At 42.5% G+C, this 24,886-nt stretch overlaps 1 protein-coding gene across 1 annotated transcript in view; it reads right to left on the reverse strand.

Annotated features, from left to right (window-relative positions):
- Window positions 1-24,886, reverse strand: part of BDP1 (B double prime 1, subunit of RNA polymerase III transcription initiation factor IIIB) — a 70,195-nt gene that overhangs the window by 26,398 nt on the left and 18,911 nt on the right. Inside the window, exons 9-25 of the mRNA XM_019532282.1 lie at window positions 23,064-23,672; window positions 20,840-21,011; window positions 20,359-20,500; window positions 18,681-18,763; window positions 17,471-17,630; window positions 17,217-17,308; window positions 16,176-16,338; window positions 14,393-14,475; window positions 13,354-13,591; window positions 9,805-9,983; window positions 8,319-8,526; window positions 7,901-8,082; window positions 7,069-7,276; window positions 6,004-6,131; window positions 4,633-4,855; window positions 2,924-3,129; window positions 359-593 (exon numbers count right to left, since the gene is read on the reverse strand). Coding sequence (XP_019387827.1) covers window positions 359-593; window positions 2,924-3,129; window positions 4,633-4,855; window positions 6,004-6,131; window positions 7,069-7,276; window positions 7,901-8,082; window positions 8,319-8,526; window positions 9,805-9,983; window positions 13,354-13,591; window positions 14,393-14,475; window positions 16,176-16,338; window positions 17,217-17,308; window positions 17,471-17,630; window positions 18,681-18,763; window positions 20,359-20,500; window positions 20,840-21,011; window positions 23,064-23,672 — 3,311 coding nt within the window. The remainder of the gene's footprint in view (window positions 1-358; window positions 594-2,923; window positions 3,130-4,632; window positions 4,856-6,003; window positions 6,132-7,068; window positions 7,277-7,900; window positions 8,083-8,318; window positions 8,527-9,804; window positions 9,984-13,353; window positions 13,592-14,392; window positions 14,476-16,175; window positions 16,339-17,216; window positions 17,309-17,470; window positions 17,631-18,680; window positions 18,764-20,358; window positions 20,501-20,839; window positions 21,012-23,063; window positions 23,673-24,886) is intronic.

The raw sequence follows: 24,886 nt of genomic DNA on the forward strand, positions 1-24,886 counted from the left end.
TTGGTTTTCTTTCAAAAGCTGTCTGTATTTACAGTATACATATTTAAAGAAATAGTCAGCAGGAATGGCTGCCTTTATAGGTGCTCTTCAGTGTCTGCAAAACATTATTCATACAGGCTGGTAAAGCTGGGTATATGTGTGCAAATAAAAGACATTAAGTAATACATGTAGTAAAATGATAAACAAGGAAATAAGTTATTTTTAAACAGCTCAGAAAAATGTAAGCTTTGCACATGTTTGACACTGGCAAAGATTCAAAGAGATGATTTAACTTTTCCTATCCACAGACTGGATTTCTGCAAAAACAGATAAGTTAAGGGGAGATAAACTGCTCCAATTCCAAATGTTCAGTACTTACCACTAAAACATTTAATTTTTCTGATTTACTACTCCCACACAGAACGAGATCCTCATCTGCATTTCCGGCATCACACTTATCCTCAGTTGTGCTTTCTCCCTCATCAGGCACTTCTCTCCTTCTAGTTGCTTTCACTAGATTTGGCTTAGGTCTCTGTAGCTGGCCTTTCCAAAACTGTGAAGGTTCTCTCTTACTTGGCTTGCTTTTTTCTTCAGAAGTAAATTTATCACTCGACCTAAGAAAACATTGAGAACACATCTTGCGCTTCAGTCAATTCTAAAATCCTTATTGATATAAATACATGTAAACTCTACCCAAAGTGAACCAGAAAGTAAGAAAGCCTTACATAAAAGTTTCATCCATACTTTAATTTTTAATCCACTCATTATGAATGAAAAGGAGAGAAGAGAAGACTACATGTTTTCAGCTTGTTTATGGCTGGATGGGGATTTTACCATCCTTTCAGGGTATGGGAAGTATTTTGGGGCTGAGGGAGGTAAGAGCCAACCACTGTGGGAATCACGGAGTACTCAACATTAAAATAAACTTAAATTTATTAATCCTTCATTTTCTTTTGGTGGGGGAGGGGGTAGAAAATAGATGACAAGCTGTTTGTCCTATTATTATCATCTACTTCCCTTGGGACAGAAAGAAGGGGTAGTTTGGTTTTTGGGTATTAGTTACCAAGAGCCTGGATCTCTCCTATAAAATAGATCCAATGGTTTGAAAGCCTAAAACATGACAGCAACTAGAAGGAACATAAGAGGCAGCCAGATGAATATGGAAATAAATCTTACTTGAGAAAGGTCTCATTTTGGGAAAATGAACAGGTTAATGACAATTAAAGTACCTATATTTAAAGTATGACACATGTGAATTTTGATTAACTAGATCAAGATTTGGTCATAGTGAACAAAAACAAAAATAAAAACAAAAACAGGGAGCCTAGCATTATAGGCTACACAACTGATCATTTAACATGGCTCTCTCAAGCACTGTAGTGCTTTCAAGAGACTTTTACTTTTATCAGGCTGACCAGTATCAGCAGGAATAAAAATATCCCTGGATTACATTCCTGTAAACTTAAAGTTTAAGAAAAGGCAACATGGACTGGAAAACAGACTTGTGTTTAATTCCCAGCTCTACCTGCAGTCTGCTCTTGGGCAAAACACTAGTTCTGTGAATCTCAGTTGTTCTTTCTGCTCTAAGAGGATAACAGTACTTACCCCTTCCTTGTAAAGAGTAAATCAATATCTACAAATATAAATACCATTAGGCTGCCATCATCCATACTGGCTACATACCAAAACAAATAAAAAAATAAAAGATTTTGTGGATAGGGAGATTTCTGGCACCATGCCAAGCTTTTTCAAGAGGATGTGGAATTGAATAGCAACAAAACAAAACAGAAACAAGAGAGAATGGAAAATGGGGCTCAGGTATTTTTTAAAGGATTTATTTCAGCTCCTTTGTCCCATCTTCCCCTAGAAGCTTGGAACCAGGATATCTTGTTTTATTGAAACTGCATCTTAGTCTAATCTCTCAGGGGTATGTATTCACTATTAATACCTTGTTCCTGGTATAACTGTCTGGATCCAGATTATGTTAATACTCCTTAGTATGTGAAATGATCTTAAGTTAGAACTTCCACAATTTTTTTAAAGAAATGGTTTAAAAACTCATTTCTCTGATAACTTTTAGAGTCAGCATAATCAGAAATTGTTATAATACATTTTAAGTGACTTCTAGAAAAAACCTCTTTGTATCCTTGGGGCAAAATCCTCATCTCTGCTCCACAAATCTCATGGTGGGGACTTGAAAAGCCCAAGATTGCAATGGGAAAAATTAGTCCAGCACTCAGTAAATAAAAGCTGCTGCCTGTCTTGACTAGCATGGGGCATGGCCACAGCATACAGCACCAAAGATGTTCCAAGTACCATCAGGACTCAGAAGCATGTGGGAAAAGATCACCATATCCAAAACAAGCCCCCTCTATCCAAAGTTATAATCACATACCACCCACAGGAAGAGGTGGATGCACAGGGCACTCCCCACATAGCCAACCCTCCCAAGCACCCTCTACTTTGTCTGCCACATTACACATATATAAATGTTCCTTGCCAAATTAGCAAAAAAAATGCTGACCTGCAGGTCTGACTTATCATGAAGGTGAGTAAATTAGGTACATTTTGATAGTGACTTTTTCCACTTTGGAAGTTGAGATTTGTACCCACCATACAGAGACCTAAAAATACTACTTTAAGCATGTCATAGCTAGTGAGATTCAGGTACACAGCAGATTTCCTTGCTGTTAGTCGAGTCCCTCCCAAGGGGCAGCAAAAAGCAAGGGGTATCTTGCTCCAAGATCAAAAATACACTTTAATGTAAAGAAAAAGGTATTTATGTCTATATTAGTGGTGCCACCTAGTGATCCTTGCCACAAAATTATATTTTACTGCTGGCAACTGATATCAGTCTTGTAAAAGGCAGAAACTATAGAAAAATAATTGGATTACTATTTAGAGAGTTTCAGAAGCCCTTTTAAAATGTAAGAGTTACCATTACCCTTCAGAATTATCTGGAAGGCTTCCCACAACTTCTGTTGACACACAGCCCGCTTCATTTCTCTGACTATTGCATTTCAGTGATTTCTCAGAGGAAGAAACTTCTTCTGATCGAATGATTTTTTTCGGAGAAGACGTGACACCACTGAAATCCGGATCATCTTTTCTGGACAAATCCTCCAGTACAGTCAGCGTCTCCACTTCAGCCTTTATTTTAGAAAAGCAATATTAGCATAAATATGTACTAAAGACAGACAAATCAGCAGAATTTATGATTCAGAGGTCAATCAAAATCAAAACTACTTTCAAAGGATTCAAGTCGTATATGGGACCTGTCACAGCTGCTCATTGTTAAGAAATAGCACCTTTTCCAGTAGGAAAAGGAAAGAATTCAATACATCCTTTTGTGACTAGCTTCAATAGGTCACTGGAAAAACATGGCAATGGCTGGCCTGAAGCAGGCTTATGTATACATTTATGTTAAGTGCCAAGGTCACAAAAGTAACAGCTCACAACACTGAATTTTTATATAACTGAATAAACAAGCAGATCATAGAATTGTTCCTAACAAAAATCCAGGTATTCCTACAGTGCTAACTAATATGGTACTTAAGAGCCTAATACTAAAGTCACATCACAAAGATATAAAAACGTTTTAATTCATTTTTGATGGCTAGGGACAGACACTCAAAAAGTCTGAGCCTGAATTGATTCAATCTTTGCAAGTTAGTCCAACCTGCCTAGGCAGAATCAATTTGTAACCTCACAGGCATCCCCTTTGGACTGAAGAAATGCAGGCACATGCCTGCAATGGTACAGGCCAGATGCCAGGGGAGGTGAGAGGGTGCTAGAGTAGCCCTCCCTTCCCTTCCACAGTGCTGAGTTGAGTGGGGCATGGACAGGCCCTGGCAGGATGCTCTGATTAGGGAGGGGTTCCCGCCCCCACTTGCTGGTCAGCAAGGGAGCCAGTAGGGGTTTACACAATATTCATCATCCCATCAGCAAAACAAAAGAATCTGTCATTAGTTCAAGCTCTTCTTAAACAACTTTTTCCAAGGAAGGAACAGAGACACATTACCAGCTACCTGTTGATTAGCTCCAAAGAGCCCTAGGTCACCGTGCTGTCTGCCTTTGTCTTGTCTCACAGCACAGAACGTAGCTAGCATGTGGTATGCTAGCTAGTATGCTAGCTAATGCTGAGGTGTCTGTGTAAGGCAAAGAGGAGGGAGAATTCCTGCTTGAGCAGGGAGTGGTGGGGAGAGGCTGAAGCAGGAGGAAGCCAGACAGACACACTGTACTTGCAGTGTCTCCCAGAGCTCCAGCCAGGCAGCAGAAGGGTGGGAGACCTGCTGGGCTGGAGCAGACAGCAAAGCCCCGCCCAGGGTTGTAAAGCCAGGAAAGGGTTTGGGACAGACATTGCATAAACTGGTTTGATGCAAATCAGTTCAGTCTGATACTACATTCAACCAGATTTATCTCAAACTTGTTTCAGTCATTTTCAAAGTGTACACTGAACATCTGTTTAAGTGCACTGAACATCTATTCTGTTACACATTTAAACTGGCTTCTGATCATTTAAACCGGCTTATGTGTAATGTTTGTCCCTAGCCCATATGACCACTTAACCAACTACTAAGCATCTTCATTAAAGCTGTATTTGCAAAGATCTATTAACAAGCATAAAAATAGAAATGTAAATAAAATTCTCACTTTGGTAGAAAAACTAACACTACAATCCTCATGTTCCAGAAGACTTGCTTCCATTTGTCCTGCTTCTCTCTCAACTGCAGCAGTATTTTTTTCTGGTGATAGTTCTCCTGTCTCGCTAGACAGCCTTCTTATGCTTGGTCTAGTCCTCCGGAACCGATGCCTCATAAGCTGTGCTGGTCTGATGGCACCTGGTTTATTTTCTAGAGAATTGGATTTTTTAATGCTAAGTATCCAAAACAAAAAAAATAATGTCACATGGCTATATTTGGTGAAAAAAATGTTACTGCAGTCATTGCTATTAAGTTTTTCAAAATCACTATTTATACAGGAAGGTTACAAATCATTTCATGCTGTGAATTACAAGTCATGGTAAGAAAGTGGCCTGTTCTTAATTAAAGTTTCTAACACTTGAAGAACCTCTTTAACAAACAAGCAGAGTCTTGTACCAAGTTTTTCTACTATTTCTCGGCAGTCTCTCCCACCTACGCCCACTCCAGTTAATGTCATTTGAATGTTAAATAGTAATCAGGGGAAAAGGGTGAAAAGAGCTGGCTTTGGAGATTCCCAGTTTCTTGAACTAAAGTACTTCAATCTTGGCATTGGGTCTGGAGATGCTTCTACCCCTGTATTTGTGAAAAAAAAAAAACCAACAGGTCTGCATTAATATTTTCTGGGGTTTAAAGGGCATAAGGGCATTCCTTACATTTGCTCTTAAGAGCAGGAGAACCCCAAGAGTTTAAGGGCAGCAGGGCAGGGGGAGAGGTGCCACAGTGTGTAGGTACTGCAGTGGGGAAATGCCAGAGGGTAGACTGGGGGGAGGGGAGGAGAGGGAGGCAGTGCTAGGAACACAGATGGCAGGGGGAGTCAAGTGGCTTAACCCCTGCTATCTGTCCCCTCCTTCTCCCCCCGACTTCCTGGCCTCCTGTCACTGCTTTTCCCTGCTGTAGTGGTGAGAGAGGCAAATTTAAGGCCACCCTTCAACAATTAAATTCTACACACAGAAAACTATAACAAATTTAGAAATATTTCCACATACAGAATCTAACTATTAGGGTGTTGTCTTGAATTTGAGGTCTTCTTGGATTCAGGTGAGTACAGTATATGCTTGGGAAAACCCTGCCACCTGATGGCAAAACCCATTCAAGATGGCAGTAGAGAAACAGTAACCAGTAACTTGGCTCACCTAGAGAAATCTGCATAATGAAAACATTTCTTCATATTGTTTTCCAGTGGGAAGAAAAGTAATAACCCCTGTATACAGATTTGTTACTTCCCCCCCCATGAAACACCTGGTATAAAAGTAACAAATCTGTTACTTACATACATACATTTTTTTCCCCTCAAAACTTTTGCCACAAAAACTTGGCTCACCTGCTTTGTTCATCTGACACATTTTGTAAAATACTGGGCACTTGAGATTCTTCTTGTTCTGTCCGTTTTTCACAATCCAACAATTTTTCTGAAAGTTCAGAAGGTATGACTTCATTTTCACCCTTTACCTTGGGCAGAAAACATATCAATAGTTGTCATAAAGAAAGGAAACATTTTTCTGTTAGCAAGTACCAAAAAATTCCTACGTGATCCTTTTTTAAAGCTTGTATTTTTTCTTCAGTGGCAAACCCCCTAGATAGATCGGATTTTTACAGAAATTTCTTAGTTCTTTTTTGGAAGACAAAGAAATACTGTGCACCTGAGCAAGTAACTCCAAGAAACTGAATATCTATAGTTAGGTACTTAATTCTCTTAGATCCAGGGTGGTTACACATCCAGATACCAACGTTTCAGATATACTGGTTGTATTCATATGTAGCACCTTTCAGAGGTTTTTAATATAAACTAAAAGCTAGATGAATTATGTTTTGGGAAAACACAGGGGATAGCTAATTATACTCCATTTTACAAATACTCAAAATGAAGGGCAGAGGCACCAAAATTACTTGTGCAAAATCACACAGTAAATCCAGCCAGCATGTGTCAGTAGCAGTGTAGCACAAAACAAAAGCTTCCAAAATAAAAATAGCTTTGGATGAGACTAGGATTCTTCTACACTCTTTGATGCCGTTTCTGGCCAGTCTTCCTCAGTTTCTTCAGAAAGGGGTTTATTTAAAACCAGAAAGGATTATGTTAATTTTTTTAATACTGATACAAGTTTCAGCAGCATTACCTGGATATGCATAATCTTCCCCTCCATGTTGTAACCCAATTGAGAAGTCGGATGCATGTGGTTTTCTGCAAACCTTTACTTATTAGTTGAACCACAGCAAAGACCCTGTTGCGGTATCGTGTGCAATAGCTCAACATGCTTAGGATTCTACCATATATTACATCATCCAAACACTAATTTATTTGGTACTTAACTGATGCATATACTTGTTTTGGAGAAGCTAAACAAATGCAAGGCATTTTACTGAAATTATTTACTTCTCTCAAACTTACTGTGGTCAATGAGCTACTGGAAGATTCATGTTTATGCTGTATTGATTGCTCAACTTCAGATTCATTTTTTTCCATTGGTCGTGTTTCTTTCCTCCCAACTCCTCTTCCTATATTTGGCCTGAGCCTCTGGAATCTGCCTCTCACTAGCTGGGCTGGTTGAAGAGAGCTTCGTTTACTTTGTTCTTGAGGGATATTTTTATTGTAAAGCCTGAGAGGAAGAGAAGATGCACACACTGGAACAGCTAAATACTACAGAGACTTAATATAAGGACCTACAAATCCACTGATCTAGATTTCATAAGATGTGGCTGTGTTTCTGGAAGAAAGACAGGCATGAACACAAAAACCTCATTAACATGCTTGAAAACAGTGGCAGTTCCTTTTCTTTTCAACAAGAACTTACAAGAGCAGAGCATTATAGAAATCTCAGTACTGACTGCTTCCATTACAGAAGTCGGCTGCATTATCCTTATTGTTTGCTCACTTACTGTTACAAAAAAAAAATTGTGATATTCACTGGGTGCCTTCAGATAGAAGAGTAAATTGAGTTTATGCTGTAGTTTAAATGCACCCAATTGTCATGAAAATATTGAAGTAGGTATCACTTATCAAAATAGAACCTTTGACACCCAGAAGTTAACATACACTAATTTGAAGCTTAGGACAGAAATAAAGTGAGTTAGAGCATTTCTACATCTGCTACATAAAAAAAAAAATTCTACAACTAAAAAAGTATTATCACCTGATTTTCTTAAGCAATTTAAAAGACAAAACAATTGCCTTTAAAAACTCCCTCCCTATTTTTGAGAAATAAAAGTATCCACAACCGTACCCTACAGCAACAGGTGCAGCAATTTCCTCGTTATCTGCAGGTGGAGAAGATCTGCTGGGTTCATCACTCTCAGATCCTGACAGCTTCTTTGGGGAATGATGAACTAATGGTATTACAGATACCTCCCGAGAGTCAGCAAGGTCTTTCTTTCCTAAAGGCAGGACATCACATTTTGCTGTTTTCTAGAAGACATGTAATAAGGCAGCAAACATCAGAGCCAAAATACACTGTGCAAAAGAAAGGATCAGTCTAAAAGGGACACCTTGTGAATCCATTACAACTATTATTAAATATTGCTTATAAGCTTCCTACCCATACCCACCCGCACCAAATCCTAATAAAAAACTGAAGATCCCAAGCAATGCTGTGCTTGGTTCCACACATCTGAAGGCCCAACTCTAATTACAAAGAGACTTACATCTAGGTCAGGAAGCAAGCTGCATTCACAGTCAGACTGCAAACTTTTTTCTTCTTTATCACTGTTGTCATCAGATACATCTTTATCTGCTCCTGACACTTTCCTTTTTCCAGCTGACCTTCCTAAATTAGGCTTTGGCTTTCGAAATTGACCCCTTAATAGTTGTGCTGGCTTATCTTTTCTTTCTTGTTTTTGAGAACCTGAATCTCTGTTTGATCAAAGAAAACATGAACTGTAATACATGCAGCACCATAGTACTGTAGAGCCACATATGACGGCACCCAATTTTGTGTTAAAATTAGCTATTTTACAGAAGAGCATATATGCTGCCCCATCAGTATAGTAACCTAAACACACAATCCCTGGCTTTCAATTACTTGAGTTATTGCTAGAGATGAGTAAGGATCAGAAAAGTTAGCACGTCACAGATCAGAAAGAGCTTTAAACCAGCATTGGCTGGATTACAAAGTAAAAGTGCAGGGAAACAGATGCACTGGTAAAAAGCAAGGGCAGCTTTAGGATAATTGTGGCCTACTTCCTCCCCCTCCCAAAATACACAACTCATAAAAGAAGTTTGATTCACCCTGTCCTATAGCATCGTACAATGGAACTAAAAAACAATTCTCAAATGTAAAGCCTTACCAGAAAGTCTAAAAACATATTTAGAGGGTCAAAACAATACCTCAGTATGTGTAGCTAAAAACTGCTATGAAATGGATATTAGGCAGATTTTGGGCATCTCATAAAAATTCTTACTTGAAAACTGATACTTTAAATTAGTCTTAGTCATCTTGGCTTTCCAATTCTTTTCCCACTCCGCTTAGGAGTCCAGTATTAAAATGGTCTAGTATCTATCCTCTTGGTTAAAAATCTATTTTATATTTGTTTTAGAAACAACAGATTTATGTGCTAAAAACTGAAGATTAATAGTATATTACAGTATTTACACAAATCCAAGATAAGATATGCCCCCCACTCCATTCAATGTGGAGAAAGAAAAAAAAAAAAGAAAGCCTCCTGCCCCCATACAAGGCAGGAGGCAGGGAGCAGGCACCTGCTGCAGCTGCAATTCTGACCATGACAGGGGGCCCACTGTCCCCTGCCACTGCAACCACTGTTGAATGGCTAGCTTGGGACTGAAATGTGGCCAAAGCCACCAGAAATGGTAAGTGGTGAGGGGAAGGGAGACCAGAGGCTGCAGGGGAAGGCACAGGCTGCAGAGGGCAGGTAGGAAAGTAGAAGTGATGGGGGTGCAGACAGTATGGGTGGAAGAGGCAACAGCGGGGATGGTGCAAGAACCAGGGCTCAGGCTGCTTGCCTCCTACCCACTTGCTCCCCTTCCACCTGCCTCCCACCACTAACATTTTCCATGTGTAGGATCTGATTATTGAGGGTCATCTTAAATTCAAAGTTGTCTTAGATTCAGGTAAATATGGCAAGACAGCCATTTTTTTGAGTTTGCCCTACACTCTATACAAAAACTTACCCTGTATCAGAATCGGAACCATTTTTCAAATCACCTCCAGGAATTCTTTTTACTTGTTCACAGCTCCCAGATTCTAAGGACTCTTTCAGGGAATGAGGGTTTTCGTGTGTGGAACCCAACTTCTCAGGATTTGCAGCAGCTTCCTTCTCTAATACTTCCAAGTGTGCCTGGATGGCATCCTAAAAAAAATATAAATCTCACTTGTTAATGAGACTTGCCCATGCACTTTTCTATAAGATGAAATGTACTGAAAATTAATTTTCACAAAATAATATTTTCTTTCTTTGTAAGTTATTTCTTCTGAGCTCCTAGACAGAATTAGCACCTGCAGATCTTTTAACATAAAAGTTCAAATTATTAATATTTATATAAAATTTCAAGTTTATATATTTAGAAATACTGACCTTTACTTCTGCTAAGAAAAAGTTTGGATTCTGCATTTCCCTGCCTCTTACAGCTGACATCACAGTAAAAGATAAGGAATGCAATTCCCAGCATGCTAAACACTGGTCTCCAACCTTTATAAGTAGATCTTTTTTTTTTTTTTTAATTAAAATGCAACCCAAGATCTACTCTGCTCCACCCCCGCCCCACCCCCTCCCTTGCTGCCAAGCAGGTCAGTCAGTGGAAGGGTAGGGGGGTGCAGATTGAGGCAGGGTAACAAAAAATTATTTGGGAGCACACACCCCAGCAGGTAAGTCTGTGGGGGAAAGGGGGAGGCAGGGCAGACTGAGACCCAGCAGTGAGGGACGGAGTGGGGCAGAGGCAGGAGAAGGGGCTGGGGGGAGTGGGGCCCCCACTGGGCCAGGTGGTGGGACAAGCAGAGGCTTGGGGGGCACATGTACCCCACCCCACTTGTCCCACCACCCGGCCCAGCCCCTGCCCCAGCCCCAGCCCCCGTCCTACAGCCTGCGGCAGGCCCTGCACAGCTGGAGCACAGGACAGAGCTGCAAGCAACTCGTCCAAGGAGCATTGTGGGGGAGGAGGACAAAAGGCACCCTGGGAAAGCACAGGAGGCATGTGCCCCTGGATCTGTGAGGAGCAGGGTGGGTTGCCACTGGCTGTGCCAGGCTCTTCCCAGCAGGGGTGTTCAGCAGGTCTTCACTCGGGCTAGGCAGCAGTGGTGTGGCCTGATCCACACAGATCCAGAAGCACACACCAATCATGCCCTCCTGCGGTGCATGCCTCCCCCCCCCCAGCAGACAAGCCACTCACAGATGTCCCGCAGCCTAGTTGTGCAGAGCTTGCCCCAACCCCAGCCCCACTCCCTCCCTCACCGCAGGGGCCTCAATCTGGCCCCTGCCCCTTCCCTTCCCCACAAACTGATCTGCTGGGGGGGGGGGAGGGAAGCAGGCAGCATGCACATGCTCAGTCCCACCCCTTCTCCAATCAACTCTGAGGCTCCATGATCAGCCAATCACGATCAATTGGTTGGGGACCACTGCTCTAGACCATGGCTGTCCAAATGGCAGCACGCAAAGTATTAGCATGCAAACCATGGGCTCCCAGCATGGTTGCCACTGATCCCTTTTCCTACCATAGCTCTTGCCATCACTTCCACTCCCTTCCCCCAACCATTGCTCCTGCCACACCAGCTGGGTTCTTCAGGCTCTTCTGCCTCATCTAGTTTCTGCTCCCTGCCCCTGGGGAGCAGCACAGCAGGAAGAAGCCAGGGCTACTTTCACTATGCACAAGGCAGGAGTGAGGTTACCTTTACCACTGGTGGGTGTGCGCATGGAGGGGAAGGCAGGGTGCTGTGGGTATAACAGGATGGGAGGTTGGTGATGGGGGAAGGAGGGGAGGGGTGAGCTGGACAGGAGGTGGTGCCTATAAAACTAGAAGGTGGGAGGAGAGGGGAGGAAAGGGAAAGGGAGTGCTAAGTGGCCATGTGGCAGTAGTGAGTCCAGGCCTCCGACTCCAAGCTACACATGCAGTTTATTCAGAGCTGTGGCTCTCAGCTTCCTGAAAGTTGGGCAGCCCTGCTCTGCACTCTTGGGATGTTATACGCGTCTCCTGTAAAAACACAGCCTCTCCAAGTTCTACTACAGGAGTAGGCAATTATTTCAGATGTAGGGCTGCTTAATGAGTTCTGGCAAGCTGTTGAGAGCCGCAAGGGTAGTTCCCTTCTTGACAGGTGCCCTGCCCCTGGTCAGTATCCTGGGACCAGAAGTTCTACCTCCCATCCAAGCCCTGACCTTTGCCACAAGAAGTCCCTCCCTTTGTCCCCAGAAGTACTCCTTTCTGGAAGGAGGTTTGCCATCTTGGAACCAGAAAAAAAAAAATCATATACTAAAAATCAAACACTGACAATAACATATTTTAATTTTATTTTTAAAAATATTTTTGTCCTGATTTGTGCATGTTTGTGTGATTGCATAATACTGAAAATGAGGCCTTACTCTTGTATATTGTGGGGTGGGGGGTGGCAGGCAGGGGGGAGTATGGATGAGTAGGTGTGTGGAGGGCTGCATTTGTGGGGATGTGTGGAGATGTGTGTGGGTGGGGTGTGTGTGTGCATAGCAGCGAGTAGGGCTCCAGCCAGAGGTGCATGGGGGGGCAGGGAGGGGGGAGTGAGGTTTGCGGGGGAGGGTTTGTGGGTATGGTGGGATGTGCATGAGAGCCCCTGAGCACATGCCCCCCATAAGCTGGCCAGTACTTGCCCCTACCCCATAACAGCCCAAAGCCCATGTGCCCTGTGGCACCTCCCTTCCACCACCAGCAGCGCACAGCCCCAGCCTGCCCCACACCTACCTCTAGACTCACCCAAGCAGGAGTGGATCAGCCAGAACCTGGACACAGCCCTGACCTGGTACGCCCTGCACCTGCTCTGGGCTTGGCCATGGCAGCACAGGACAGAAACTGTTGCACAGCACAGGGGAAAGCAGCCCTCCCCCTCACCACTGCTGGACCATTCCTGCTGCAGCTGCCCAAAGCCCACACCACACTGCCCAGGCTGCCCTGCACTGCCACCACTGCCCTGCTGGGCAGCCTGAGCTATGGGCAGTAGGAACAGTCTGGCAGTGGTGAGGTGGAGAAGCCGCTTCCCCCCACAAACACCGAGCAACAGCTTCTGTCTCACACCACTGCTGCTGAGCCTGGGAAGACAGGATCTGAGCAACTATGGGGTGCATGAGCTCAGGGCTGTGCAGCACAGGTCCCCAGCAGTACCATGGGGCTGGAGCTAGCAGCAGCAGCAACCGGAAGGAGCCGCCACCACGTGGGCTGCCTAGAAAGGGAGTCTAGCTGTGGAGCTGCCCCAGCCCCACTGCCTGCCCAGGGGGCGGCAGGATTTGCCACAGCTGGACTGCGCCTGAGCTAGGTGGGACTGAGGGACCTGCCGTAGGCTGGGGCCGTATTTTGCCCACTCCTGTTCTATTAAGATTCAAAATTCAGCTTGACAGTATTTTCAGCCTATACTAAACAGTTTCATGGACTGCACTTTGCCCACTATTACTGTAAAATATCTCTAGTCTGGGCCCCCACATAGAAACACAAAATGTGCCAGAACAGCTACAAAAACCTTCAACTGCTCAGAAATAAAAAACTTACAGATGCAGTGAGAAGTGAACCGCCTGTTTTGTCTTCACAATGTATCAAATCTTTCTCCACTGCTTCACCACAATCAGTTTTTGCCTTTTCAAGATCTGTCTGCAGTATCAGTGTTCCCTGTCTCACAGCTGCCCTCTCTACATTTGGTTTTGGCCTCTGCATTCGACTTCTTGTTAGTGGTGCTGGTTTGAGTACACTCTGTTTGCCATCTTCTTGTGACTGAGCAGTTTCTTCAGACCTAAAAAGCATACAATTTTGAATGCATCTCAGATGTTGAAACAATTTTTGAAAATGCAGAGATTCACACTGTACTGTATTCTGCCACCATAAGACAGTCAGAAGCACAAGGAAGGGCTACAGCTTTACAGCCAAGGACTTTTTATGCTCTTACTCCAAGCACATCATATAACAAAAGTTGATCCAGCCCCAATCTGAAAAGCTATACACTCTCTCAAATACCATCAGGCCCTCAAATTTATTTCACTCCTTTAGTCAGGTGTTTGAGTATTCATCACTGACAAAATTACTTCCCACACCTTTGAGTTCCCATATCCTTTATAGGGTCCTATTCATTCCTCTCATTTTTCTACTTGACAAATCTCCTTCACACCCACCACACCTTCTTACAGGTCTACATTACAGCCAGCATCTCTGTTGAAAATTGCAAGAAACATCAAAGATGATGATCAGAAAAACTTGCTCACAGACAGAAAGCCACATCTTGAAGTATGTGGATTAAGAAACCTAACAATAGTATGTTTTCAGTTCAGGATTTAGAGTTCATAAAATTTGACATTCCTTTTAACCAACTGCTATACCTGTGCTCCTTGTCAACTGTCCAAAATGTGTGTTTTAACCAACTTAGACTCCTACTCCACTCATTACAAGGCTTAGAAAGAAGGGGGGAAAAGACTGCCTCAAAGACATGTAAAAAGAAAAAGCCTTTATATTCAGTACTCTAGAAAACACTATTAGGAAACAGAAAAACTTGAAAGAGTTGAAAACAGCAAGAACATCTCCCTGTTCTCTACATACTTACTGAGATTCAGTCCCTGAGACTCTACCATCTTTTTTTGTTGCTTCCACTCTGGGAACATCAGATTTGTTACCTTGGTTACTATTCTGAAGAAGAATAGAAAGTTAAGGTTAATTCTTGTCATATATGTCAGAAATAATTAAAAGTAATTTGCATCAGAGCTGGTGCTCAAATTTATGGACAAGATCTTAGTAACAATTTCATTTCAGCCATAGAAGATAGCTGATCCTACTAACTTTCAGAATACAGCAGTCTCATGACCAACAGGATGGAAAGCTCTTCGGATCCATCATCTAACAAACATCCAACAAAAGTGATGTCCCAACCTGATCAAAACCTTTAAACCAGAGGTGGGCAAAATGGTGGATCCAGACAGTGGCCAGACTCCATTTCCCAGCAGCCCCTGCCTGCATCACTATGGCCAGCTTCCATGGAGACTGGCACCAACAGCACCAGCAGAGTGCACAGCTGGGCAGGGAGCTGCTCTGGGGCCCAGAGCAGGAGCTGGGATCTTGTGGTGCTGATGGCATGGTCTGGATCCAGGGCAGAACTGCAATCCGCTGCCTCTATGCCCATGCGCAGAGTACTGCAGGCAGCATATCGTGGCTCTGCCACAGCTCCGGACCACACTGCCACCACTACAAGATCCTGGCCCCAGCCCTGGCACAGCTCCCTGCCAAGCCACCTGCCTTGCCAGTGCTGCTGAAACCACTCTATGGAAACCCTGACCTCGTTTTTTCACAGCCCTGCTGCTGGGGTCTCCATGGAAACTGGCCACAGCAGTGCAGGCAGAGGCTGCTGGGAAATGGAGTCCACCACAGCACCAAACCAGCTCATGGGCCAGATTCTGCCTGCCCCTGCTCTAGACAATACCACATTATTAGTAATGATTAACAATGAAAAAAATTTTAAAAAACTGTTAAGAGGACTACTGATTTCTGGCCATGTTCAAAGGCTAACAAACTATTAAAAATTAAATCGCAATTAGTCTCAAGATAAAAAAAAGTTGCAATTAGTCACAATATTAATCAAACAGTTAAGTAGTCAGCACCCAACATCCCAACGCTCATATGCCCTGTGGCTCCTCTCCACCACCAACAGCGCACAGACCCAGCCCCAACCCCAGCCCGCCCTGTGCCCGCTCTGGACTCACCCCAGCCAGAGTGGACCAACTGGAATCTGTGTAAACAGCCCCAATCCTGACCCTCCCCGTGTGACCTGCTCTAAGCTCACCTGCCCACGCTGAGAAGCAGCAGCGACCAGACAGAAGCTGCTGCTCAGCACAGAGAAAAAGAGGTGACTCCTCATCACTGCTGCCCAGTTCTTGCTGCAACCACCTTGAGCCCATGCCCTGACTGCCCTGCAGCTCCTCTGCACTGACATCACAGCCCCACTAGGCAGCCCAGAGACAACAGTGATGGCAGCCACAAAGCAGCCCAGGGGCAGGCTCTGGGCAGCTGAAGCAAGGTGGGCTCAGCAGTGGCAAGGGACAGGGGCCACTTTTTCCCCATGCCAAGTAGCAGGTTGTCTGGCTGCTGCCGCTGCTCACCATGGGTAGATAAGTCTGGAGCAGGCGTGGGGCAGGCCAGGGTCAAGGCTGTGTACACGGGTTCTGGCTGGTCCGGAGCTGGTCCACTCTGCTGGTCAAACTAACATGCATGACTAACATAATCAAAAAAATTAAAAACGCATTATTTTGTTTTTGCATTAATCACATAAGTTAGTGTAAGTCAGTCATTTTGCCAAACAAAAGTTATTTATTTCCATTTAACATTCAAAAAAATACCTTTCCTTCTGTTTTTCCCTCAATCTCTGAATGAAGAGTTTTATCTTCTCTTTCTGCCCGAAGAGGCTCATTCGTCTTTCCAGAAGCTCCTACAAGGTTAGGTTTAAATCTCTGCTGACGCCCTCTCACTGCTGTCCTTTTGGTAACAACCTTCTCAGTCTCTCTACACAAGAGTAAAGGAGTAAAGCATTCAAGATGTGCTGACATTTGCTTCATAAAAACATTATGCCTACACAGTCTTCAATGATGTATACCAACAGTGCTCAACCTTTTTGGCTGGCGGGTCAGATGGAAAGTGACCAGTGGTGAGTGCAGTGGGCCCCATTCAGCTGCACAGGGGCAGGTGGACCCAATCTGACCACACAAGAGAACGGGTGTGAATCAACACCAGCCCAACTCCCAGCCGGCCAGGGGTGGGGGGTGGTGTTGGGGAATTTGGTAGGGGAGAGGGTGGCAGTGTTAAGAACTGCCATAGCTTCCCTACCACCAACATTTCTGGACCTACTGGGAGCCCTGCAGTCCAGGTGAAATGGGTCTGCAGACCACATTTGGCCTGTGGACCAGAGGTTGAGCACCCCTGATCTATACAATTTTACTTAAAGATGGACCTTTAACAAAGAACTTCGGAACTTTACCAGCCACACATATTTATTTGTACAGGAACAAAATCTTTAACCTAATCCAGTTAGACTCCTTGAACATCTCATTGTTGGATTTTTCGATCTGTAGCAGGCTCAATTATCTCTAAAAATAAATAATGTTCCAAATGAAAAGAAAAGGGCTGCTGTTTCATGAAGTAATGCCTTTTCCATTTATCTCAAGATAAGAGGGCACAATTTCACTGCCTTTTCTTATTTTCTGGGAACCCCAGAGGCCATCTTAATGATTCATACTTATCTCTGCACTTGGAACTGCTGTGTGTCACTAGATTAACTTCTGAAAGGTATTTTATAACAGATAACTATTGGATAGATCAACTAAAGAACAAAGCAGCAGGGGGTTTAGAGCTGAAGTCAAATAGAATGAGAATATGATACTTACTGAGCTTCAGTCTCCGAGTCTTTGTTCTCTCTTCCTGTAGTTTCATCTCTGGCAACTTCCAACATCTTGCCTTCACTATCATCCACAGAATCCTGGAATTACAATACAAAGCATTAACCTTTTTATGAAAGGGATGGATAGCTCAGAGATGGTGTGTATTGTATTAACTAACTATCTGGTGCAGGTGATCAGTGGGGGTCCCTGGTCACAATGCAAAACATTTAGCAGTTGAAGGGAATATTGCTGCTCCACACCTTTTCTGCTCCTTCCATAAGCTCTGGAGGGGGAGCCCTGACCTCTGATTTTTCTTGTGCTGCTCCTTCTCTCTTTCCAGATCCTCTTGTTAAGTTGGGCTTAGGTCTCTGCAAACGTCCTCTCACTCCTGATTTCCCAGCAACAGCTTTTTCAGATTCCCTTAAGATACAAAACATAACTGTTTATGATTTTCACAAAAGAAATGCATACTTCTGAAGAACACTTTTGATCACAGCTGCATTATCCACACAGGCCATAAAGCACCACAATGCCAGTCAAGTCTCATTACTTTATCTAGGTGTACTGTCTAGCTGTAATGATCCAAGAAATATATATGAGGCAAGGATGTTTTAACTTTTGGTGACACGGTTCAATAAAAGATGACCATAAAAATCTCCCAAATAATTTCTTCATGGGTACACTTTATTCCTTAAGACAGGGGTTTTCAACCTTTTTTTAGTAAATGTACTTCCAGCAGCCGGATGCAGAGTGAGAGCTGGGCGGTGAGGGGAGGTAGTGTGCAGCCAGATGCAGAGTGCAGGGGGTGGCACCTGGCCAGACACAAAGTGGCAGCAGCATGGGGTGGTGGATGGCAGCACCTGCCACTGCGTGCAAGTTTCCTTCCCTCCCGCCCCATCCAAGCAGCCAGGCAGCGCCTGTGTGGTGCACAGAGGAGCACCAGTACCCTCACTATACCCCAGCCCTGCTCCTGAGAGGTGGTGGTGCAGGCATTCCCAAGTACTCCTAGTTGACAACCTCTGCCTTAAGGTACAGGTTATTCAACAATAAAGTCTTAGAAACTGGCTGGTTGCTGGAACTCCATGAAGCACTGACTTCAAGGGGAATATAAAAAATTAAATAGCTGCAAAAATTTTGATGTGAAGTATGGGTGAAATGTATATCCTTCTTTAGACACTAATGAAGAAGTCAACTATTGGGTTTTTTGTTCGTTTGTTTTGTGGGGAGAGAGAAGACAGGGACAGAAGGAAAACCAATTTCAAAAGAAATAGATCATGTTTGCAAGGGCATGGACAAATATGCATTCATCCCTAAGAAAGGGAGGGACAGCTATTAACACTGTAATACACACTCACATATGTACAAGTTGGAAGTGATAGAGATGAATTAAAACTGCTCCAACTTTAACCCTGCTTCATCCAAGGCTGCAGCTCAGCAGACAACAGTACAAAGCAGAACACTTTTACTCACATTGTTTCGGACTTTGTATCACGGCCTCTTCCTGCTGCACTCTCCTTGTCACCTGGCTCACATAAATCAAATACTTCATTGTTCTGTACAGGAACAAAATGAAATTTTATACTTTTAATTCCAGGAACTCTTGCTATAAAATAATAGATGTTGGTGCCCAAGAGAAACTTAAAGCAAGTCTTTTCAGTTATCTTGTCCAAAGAAAACTTGGAAATATACTCCCACAATCAGCTTTCAAGCTATTGATGATGATGGTATAGTCTTAAAGTAATGATTCCATCATTAGAGAAAACAAGGATGATAACAAAGCAGAGTTGCAATGTTATATAGAAAAAAAACTACCTTGTTCAAAAAGGAAAAAGTACTTTGAACCAAAAATGTATTTTCCTTTTATGTGTTTTTTAATTCTATAAGTACTATTAAGGGTGATTTTGTTTCTTGTACTAACTGGTTTGTTATAAAACTTTAGCATAAAAAACCCCAAACTCATTTAACTACAGTACACCTAAAAGACAATATAAACACATCGTTAATACAGACATAAGTGATTTGGATTATGAAATTTAGAAGAGTCCTGGCTTGTCTCTATATTATTTCTTTTTGAAAAGCAGCATACTTAACACATTTTTTCAGGTCAATTGAATATCTAGTTAGTTGTGGTTTGGTAGGTGGGGGATGGGGAGGGGAGGAGCTAAAGTATTTTTCAAGTGGCCTATTCCACCCCACTCACTTTAAGTCTCAGTGGTCTAGCAGGGCTGAGTTATGCTAAGGCTCTTAGCCAGAGACTAGGCCTTCCCAGAACTAAGCAATAAAATTTTAAAAAGTGCCTTATAAGACAGTGGAAAAAGTGAGTGCTGTGACTGGTACGCTGGGCGAACCAGATACAACAGTTTCCCTATAACAAAACAAAACCAAAAAATTAGTAGGATTGGAGTACCTTATCTAAAAAGATAAGGTATGAAACCTGAGAACTGGACAATTTGGGATGAAAAAGTTACAAAAGTAATCAACAAAGGAAAGGCATGTTGTGCTATAACTCTGGGGAGACGGAGGCAGCCATGGTTTTTCTACACAAACAGCAGGGAAGCCAGAAGCAAACATCCCACATACCCAGCAGAGGACCCAAGGCCTGGCACACCCAAAGATCATAATGTCTAAAGGATGTTGTATTACATCAGGTCATATTACAGGTAAGAAACCTGTAACAGTGCCTAGGGATTACTATTAAAGTTCACTTGATACCAAATTGGATGAGTTGCCATGTCAATCTTTGAGAGACTCTGGCAAAAAGAATCCTGTTGGTAACAAGCCTGCAAGCACTTTGTGACAAATGGTTGCAGGAAGGCTCCAGGACACGGAGCTTTAATGTTGAGATTTGCCAGTTTCATTTTGGAGATCTAAAACTTTAACCACAGCCTTTTTAAAAGTAATTTTGTTCAGAAATGAAGTTGTTTAGCATAGTAACACTACGGAGACAGGAAAAACATTTATCAAAGCATCTGTCAATTTACTTAACTTTCAGTAACTATTTCCCAGTTTATCATCTTTTACATACCAAATTGCATCTAGCTAGGCTATGTGACTTGTAAAGTGAAAACTTTATTACTTGGTCTTGTTGATCACTATTGGTATGAAGATTTCTGGAAACACAAAAAAGAGACTCAAAAAACAAAGATACCTTTGATTCAGTGGTTTGAGCATTACTTCCTTGGTTTCTGTTAACCAAAACTTGAGATTTTGAAAGCTGCCATTCCTGAGACTCACTGGTAATTTCTGGTTCAACAGGTTCTGCTTCTGTTACACTATTTCTATCTTGAAAGCTGAAAATAATGCATGAAAAGAAAAGTATAATGCAGGGTAAGATGAGTTTGACACCCCTGATTCAGAGTAACTTGAGCAGTGGTCTTCAAGGAAGGGAATACACTGAAGATAAAAGTTAAAAGCAAGTGAACCCAAGAGCAAACCTTGACAAGGGATGATCCTGCCCTGAGCAGGGTACTGGCCTAGATTACTTCATGAGGTTCCTTCCAACCCTACATTCCTAGGAACTCAAGTACTGGAGAGAGAAGAGAAGGAACACCCCATGTATTTGGGCCACTGAATACATTTTTTTTTAAGTTAAACCCTTGCTCTGTATATGCCTCTATGGTGCCAATTACCTGTGTAAATCAAAATCACTATCTTCCTCATTTTCATCATTCAGTTGTAAGGAGGAATCTAAGACTTGCTCCACTTGAACAGGAGTCTCACAAAACATTTCTTCATTATGAATACCCAGTTCCTCCCTGCATTCAGTAGAATCATCACTGTTTGTGCCAGATGTATTTTTTTCTGTTAACAGATAAATATATTTAAAATACACAAATCTCCAGAAATTGTCTAGTAAAAGAAAAAAAACTATCACCACTTAAATACCACAGTTTTCAAAGCAATTTGAAAAGCTCAATTTCAGACCCCTCAAACTGACTTCATATTCAGGAAGTGCAGAACACATACCTTCACATTCACACAACGTAGCCACTAGAGGTCTCTTTCTAGGCACCCCAAAAATCATTTAGAAAATAGCTTATGTATTAGCTGAAAGTCTGAAACTAATTTCAGACTAGTTGCTAGAGCTTCTTTTTTGAAAGCAGAGTTAAACAAGGGGTCTAACAAGGCATAAAGTTTGAAGATTATCTTAAAGATGAACACCTCCCAATTGAGTAAATGTCAAATGTATCAAATAAACCTTCTTCTGAAAGCCACTCTCACTTTTCAGGTTTTGGAGTCTTAATTATACATGAAAAAGGGCAAAGACATTTAAAAAAATATTTAAGCATCTCATTAACTGTATTAATGAAAATTCATCTAGGTTGTATTTACTTTCATTCATGTCACCTGCTTCTTTTTGCAGTTATTTGATTTGGAATTTCAAGATAATTACACTTTTTATCTCTCGCATTAAATATAATGATGCAAGTCTTACATTACAAACATTTCTAAAATGAGGACTATATCTTAAAATCTCAGTTGAATATACTCACCTCCAACCCTTCCCATTCATTTTGTATTTTTTAATGAGCAGCTGTTTAAAGTTTGTTAAATAACATGAAATTCAGATTTGGGGCCAAATTCCATGAGTATCTATGACAGGGGGCCATCCCAGGACTGGATTTTAACGTCGGGCAGCCCACCCTGTCTTTCCTGCCACAACCTGGTGTAATAAAGTAGATGGTAAGTGCGGTAGGCTACCCATTAAATGCCCCAATGCCTAGGGCACTGTACAAGGCTCCATACCACTCCCCACACCTGTGTCTCATGCCTTGCAGATGGCATCGCAAATTGATAACAGCTCTGGCCGGAGGTCAGGCTAACCTCTGTCCCTTGCTGGACCTCTAGCACTCCACTCTTGCACTTCGCCCCGTCTCACAGGGCCTCATTCATCCTGCCCCTCACTGGGCCACTTGCAACCCACCATGCTCCATGAGCAGCCCCCTTGAGCCACCAGGCTTAACTGCTCCCACTGCAGCCAGTCCACACATAGCCCTTCAGGTCACTCGAGCAGCCCTACTCTACGTGGTACTGGTCTAGAATTGGCCCCAGTGAGGAGGCAGAAAGGGGCCCCAGTGAGGGGGTGAAAGTGTATAGAAGGGCCTGCACAGGGGTGCCTGAAGGAGTGTGTGTGTGTGGTAGGGTTGCAGGGGTGATATGAAGGGCTGCACTGGGGTTGTACTGAGTAGGGTTGCAAGGGCGGCCTGAAGGGCAGCACATGGGCCAACCCCCACAAGTGACAACAGGAGCAAGTTCCCCAGAGAGGGGCTAATGGCTGAGTTCAGCCCAGTGTGAGGCATTCCATTTTGTTTCCAGAGACAATTCAAAGCACTTTTACCTATAAACCCGTAATAACTTGGTGCCCCTGGATGCCATACAAAAAACAGTTTGTGCAGTAAAATGGAAATTCAGCACAAATAATCCCAAATCACTAATTTAAGAAAGGAGGGAACCAGCTGTCTGGCATTCTTTTGGGAGAGACTCTCAGCTGTGAAACTCTTCCCTACTTTGCCTTGTAGATTTCCTAAGCCCAGTACAAAAAGCCACACGGTTCTCCTACACCTCTGGCAAAAAAGTACATTAGATAAGAGGTAGTAAGCTAAGAGGATGGTAATTGGCAAGACTAGATTTGAATGAACATATTTACAACGTTCTTATTCTACAAAAGGCTTACTTCTTGTGATATTACACACACACACACACACTTTTAATACTATACATGTACCCAGAATGAAAGTACTTTCATCATCTAAAAAGTATAAGAGCATCTGCAGGCAGGACAATACAAACAGCATACTAGAACAATACCACCAACAGCAGAAAGAATGGTATTTGAACAGTTCAGCTGCTTACGTTTCCTGCTGGATTTTTCTCCCTTAGCTGGTTTAAAAATAACTGCTGTCTCTTTCGCAAGAGTCTCCATGCCCTGATCAGAATTCTTCTTCTTTTGTTTTCTTTTCCTTTTTACCATAGGCTCCGATGTGATCTGTTCTTCTGTCAGCTCAGAAGGATTCAAAGAATCCTCATTCTCTTTTTCAGCTATCAAAGTATCAACTCCTGTTTCCACATCAGAAAGATTCTCAAGTTCCTTTTCAAGATTTTTCTTCTTCCGCTTTCTTTTCTTTTTTGGTACCACTAGCTCAGATGCAATCTGTTCATCCACTGGTTCAGAAATATTTACAGTTTCTTCATCGTCTCTCTCAGCTGTCACAGCATCAACTCCTGTTTCTGCATCAGCAAGTTTCTGAAGTTCCTTTTCAGAATTTCTTTTCTTCTGTTTTCTTTTCTTTTTGGTTACCCCTGGCTCTGACAGGAGCTGCCCTTCTGCTGGTTCCAAAACATTCAAAGATTCTTCATTCTCCTTCTCAGCTGTCACAGCATCCACTTCAGTTTCTGCATCAGAAATTCTGACATCCTCATGATCTTGTTCATTAGCAGCTTTTTCATTCTCAGCGTGAGCTACTAGAGACAGTACAGTTCCAGGTAAATATACAAGTATTAAAATCTATAAATTTATTTAAAAGTCTACTGGCATCGTTGATATTTTGCCAGATACAGCAGTAGGACCACAAAGAAATGGGAAATCCTCACAGCGGCAACACCAAAGGCCAAGTTCTCCCTGGGAGTAAAACATATTCTTCTACCCTCATTGCAGTGCAAGGGCAACATTTTTAATTAAAACAAGCTGTTACACTTTTTAGGCCTAACATTTACGCTGTTATTTTTAATTCTTCTCTGTAAAAGTAAGTCTCCCTTCCTCTTCCATTTCCCCTTTTTGCTCCCCCCAGCCCAAAAAAAATTTTTGCTACCACTGTAGAGAAACTACTTACTTGTAGCTATACTAGTCTGAAAAAAAAAATTGATACATTATTTATTTTAATCATTTTATATAGTATTCTAATTCTAACATCTAAGAGCTCACATACTTGTAACTAGATTGTATTTAAGAGAGAAAAACTAAATATTTTATGAGTTTAGCTCAACCTACCTTAGGCACCAACAGCCCTAATCACCATAAAAATCTTGATAATGTCTGACATACTTCACAAAAATCAAGTACCTTGTTTTTAATTTGCATTATTTTAATATTTTTTAGATGTGTTGCTCCATTATAAGACAAATCTAAAAAAAATACAGCATAAGAGTCAAGAGCTGTATATAACGGATGGAGAAAATGCAACCGTGGATTAAAATATACACCCAAATCATTCCATAGCCATATTCAGAAACAAAGCAGCCTAATTTCCAGTAACTCATACCCACAGCCTTTGGGCTTGTAATAAAGCATCTGAAGAAAACTCAAATTTTTAAGATCCTACTTTCCAAGGCTCTCTGTTATGCCTTACCAACAAGTCTTCACATAATGATCTTACTAAGTAGCTTAGGCTGCTGGCAGACATTAAGTCAGTCACACAACTGGGGGCTGAGGAATGTTATGCCCATTCCCCAAATTACACAATTTGCTGCGCCACACATGCATCACAGGTCACGCAATAATCAGGAGCATCAAATTCCTCAGACCCCAAATGCATGACTATCAACATGGGTGGAAAAGGGAAGTAGGAAGTTCCCTGTTCCCTGGTTGCACTCATTCCAAATGTGAAGCAGTTGGGGAGAGGAGCTTCCCATACCACAAGTGTCATTTCTACAGACAGCAGGGAATGTAAAAAGCAGGC

This window comes from Crocodylus porosus, unplaced genomic scaffold (assembly GCF_001723895.1).
Source record: "Crocodylus porosus isolate Cpor-Errol unplaced genomic scaffold, CroPor_comp1, whole genome shotgun sequence".
Classification (NCBI taxonomy): Eukaryota; Metazoa; Chordata; order Crocodylia; family Crocodylidae; genus Crocodylus; species Crocodylus porosus.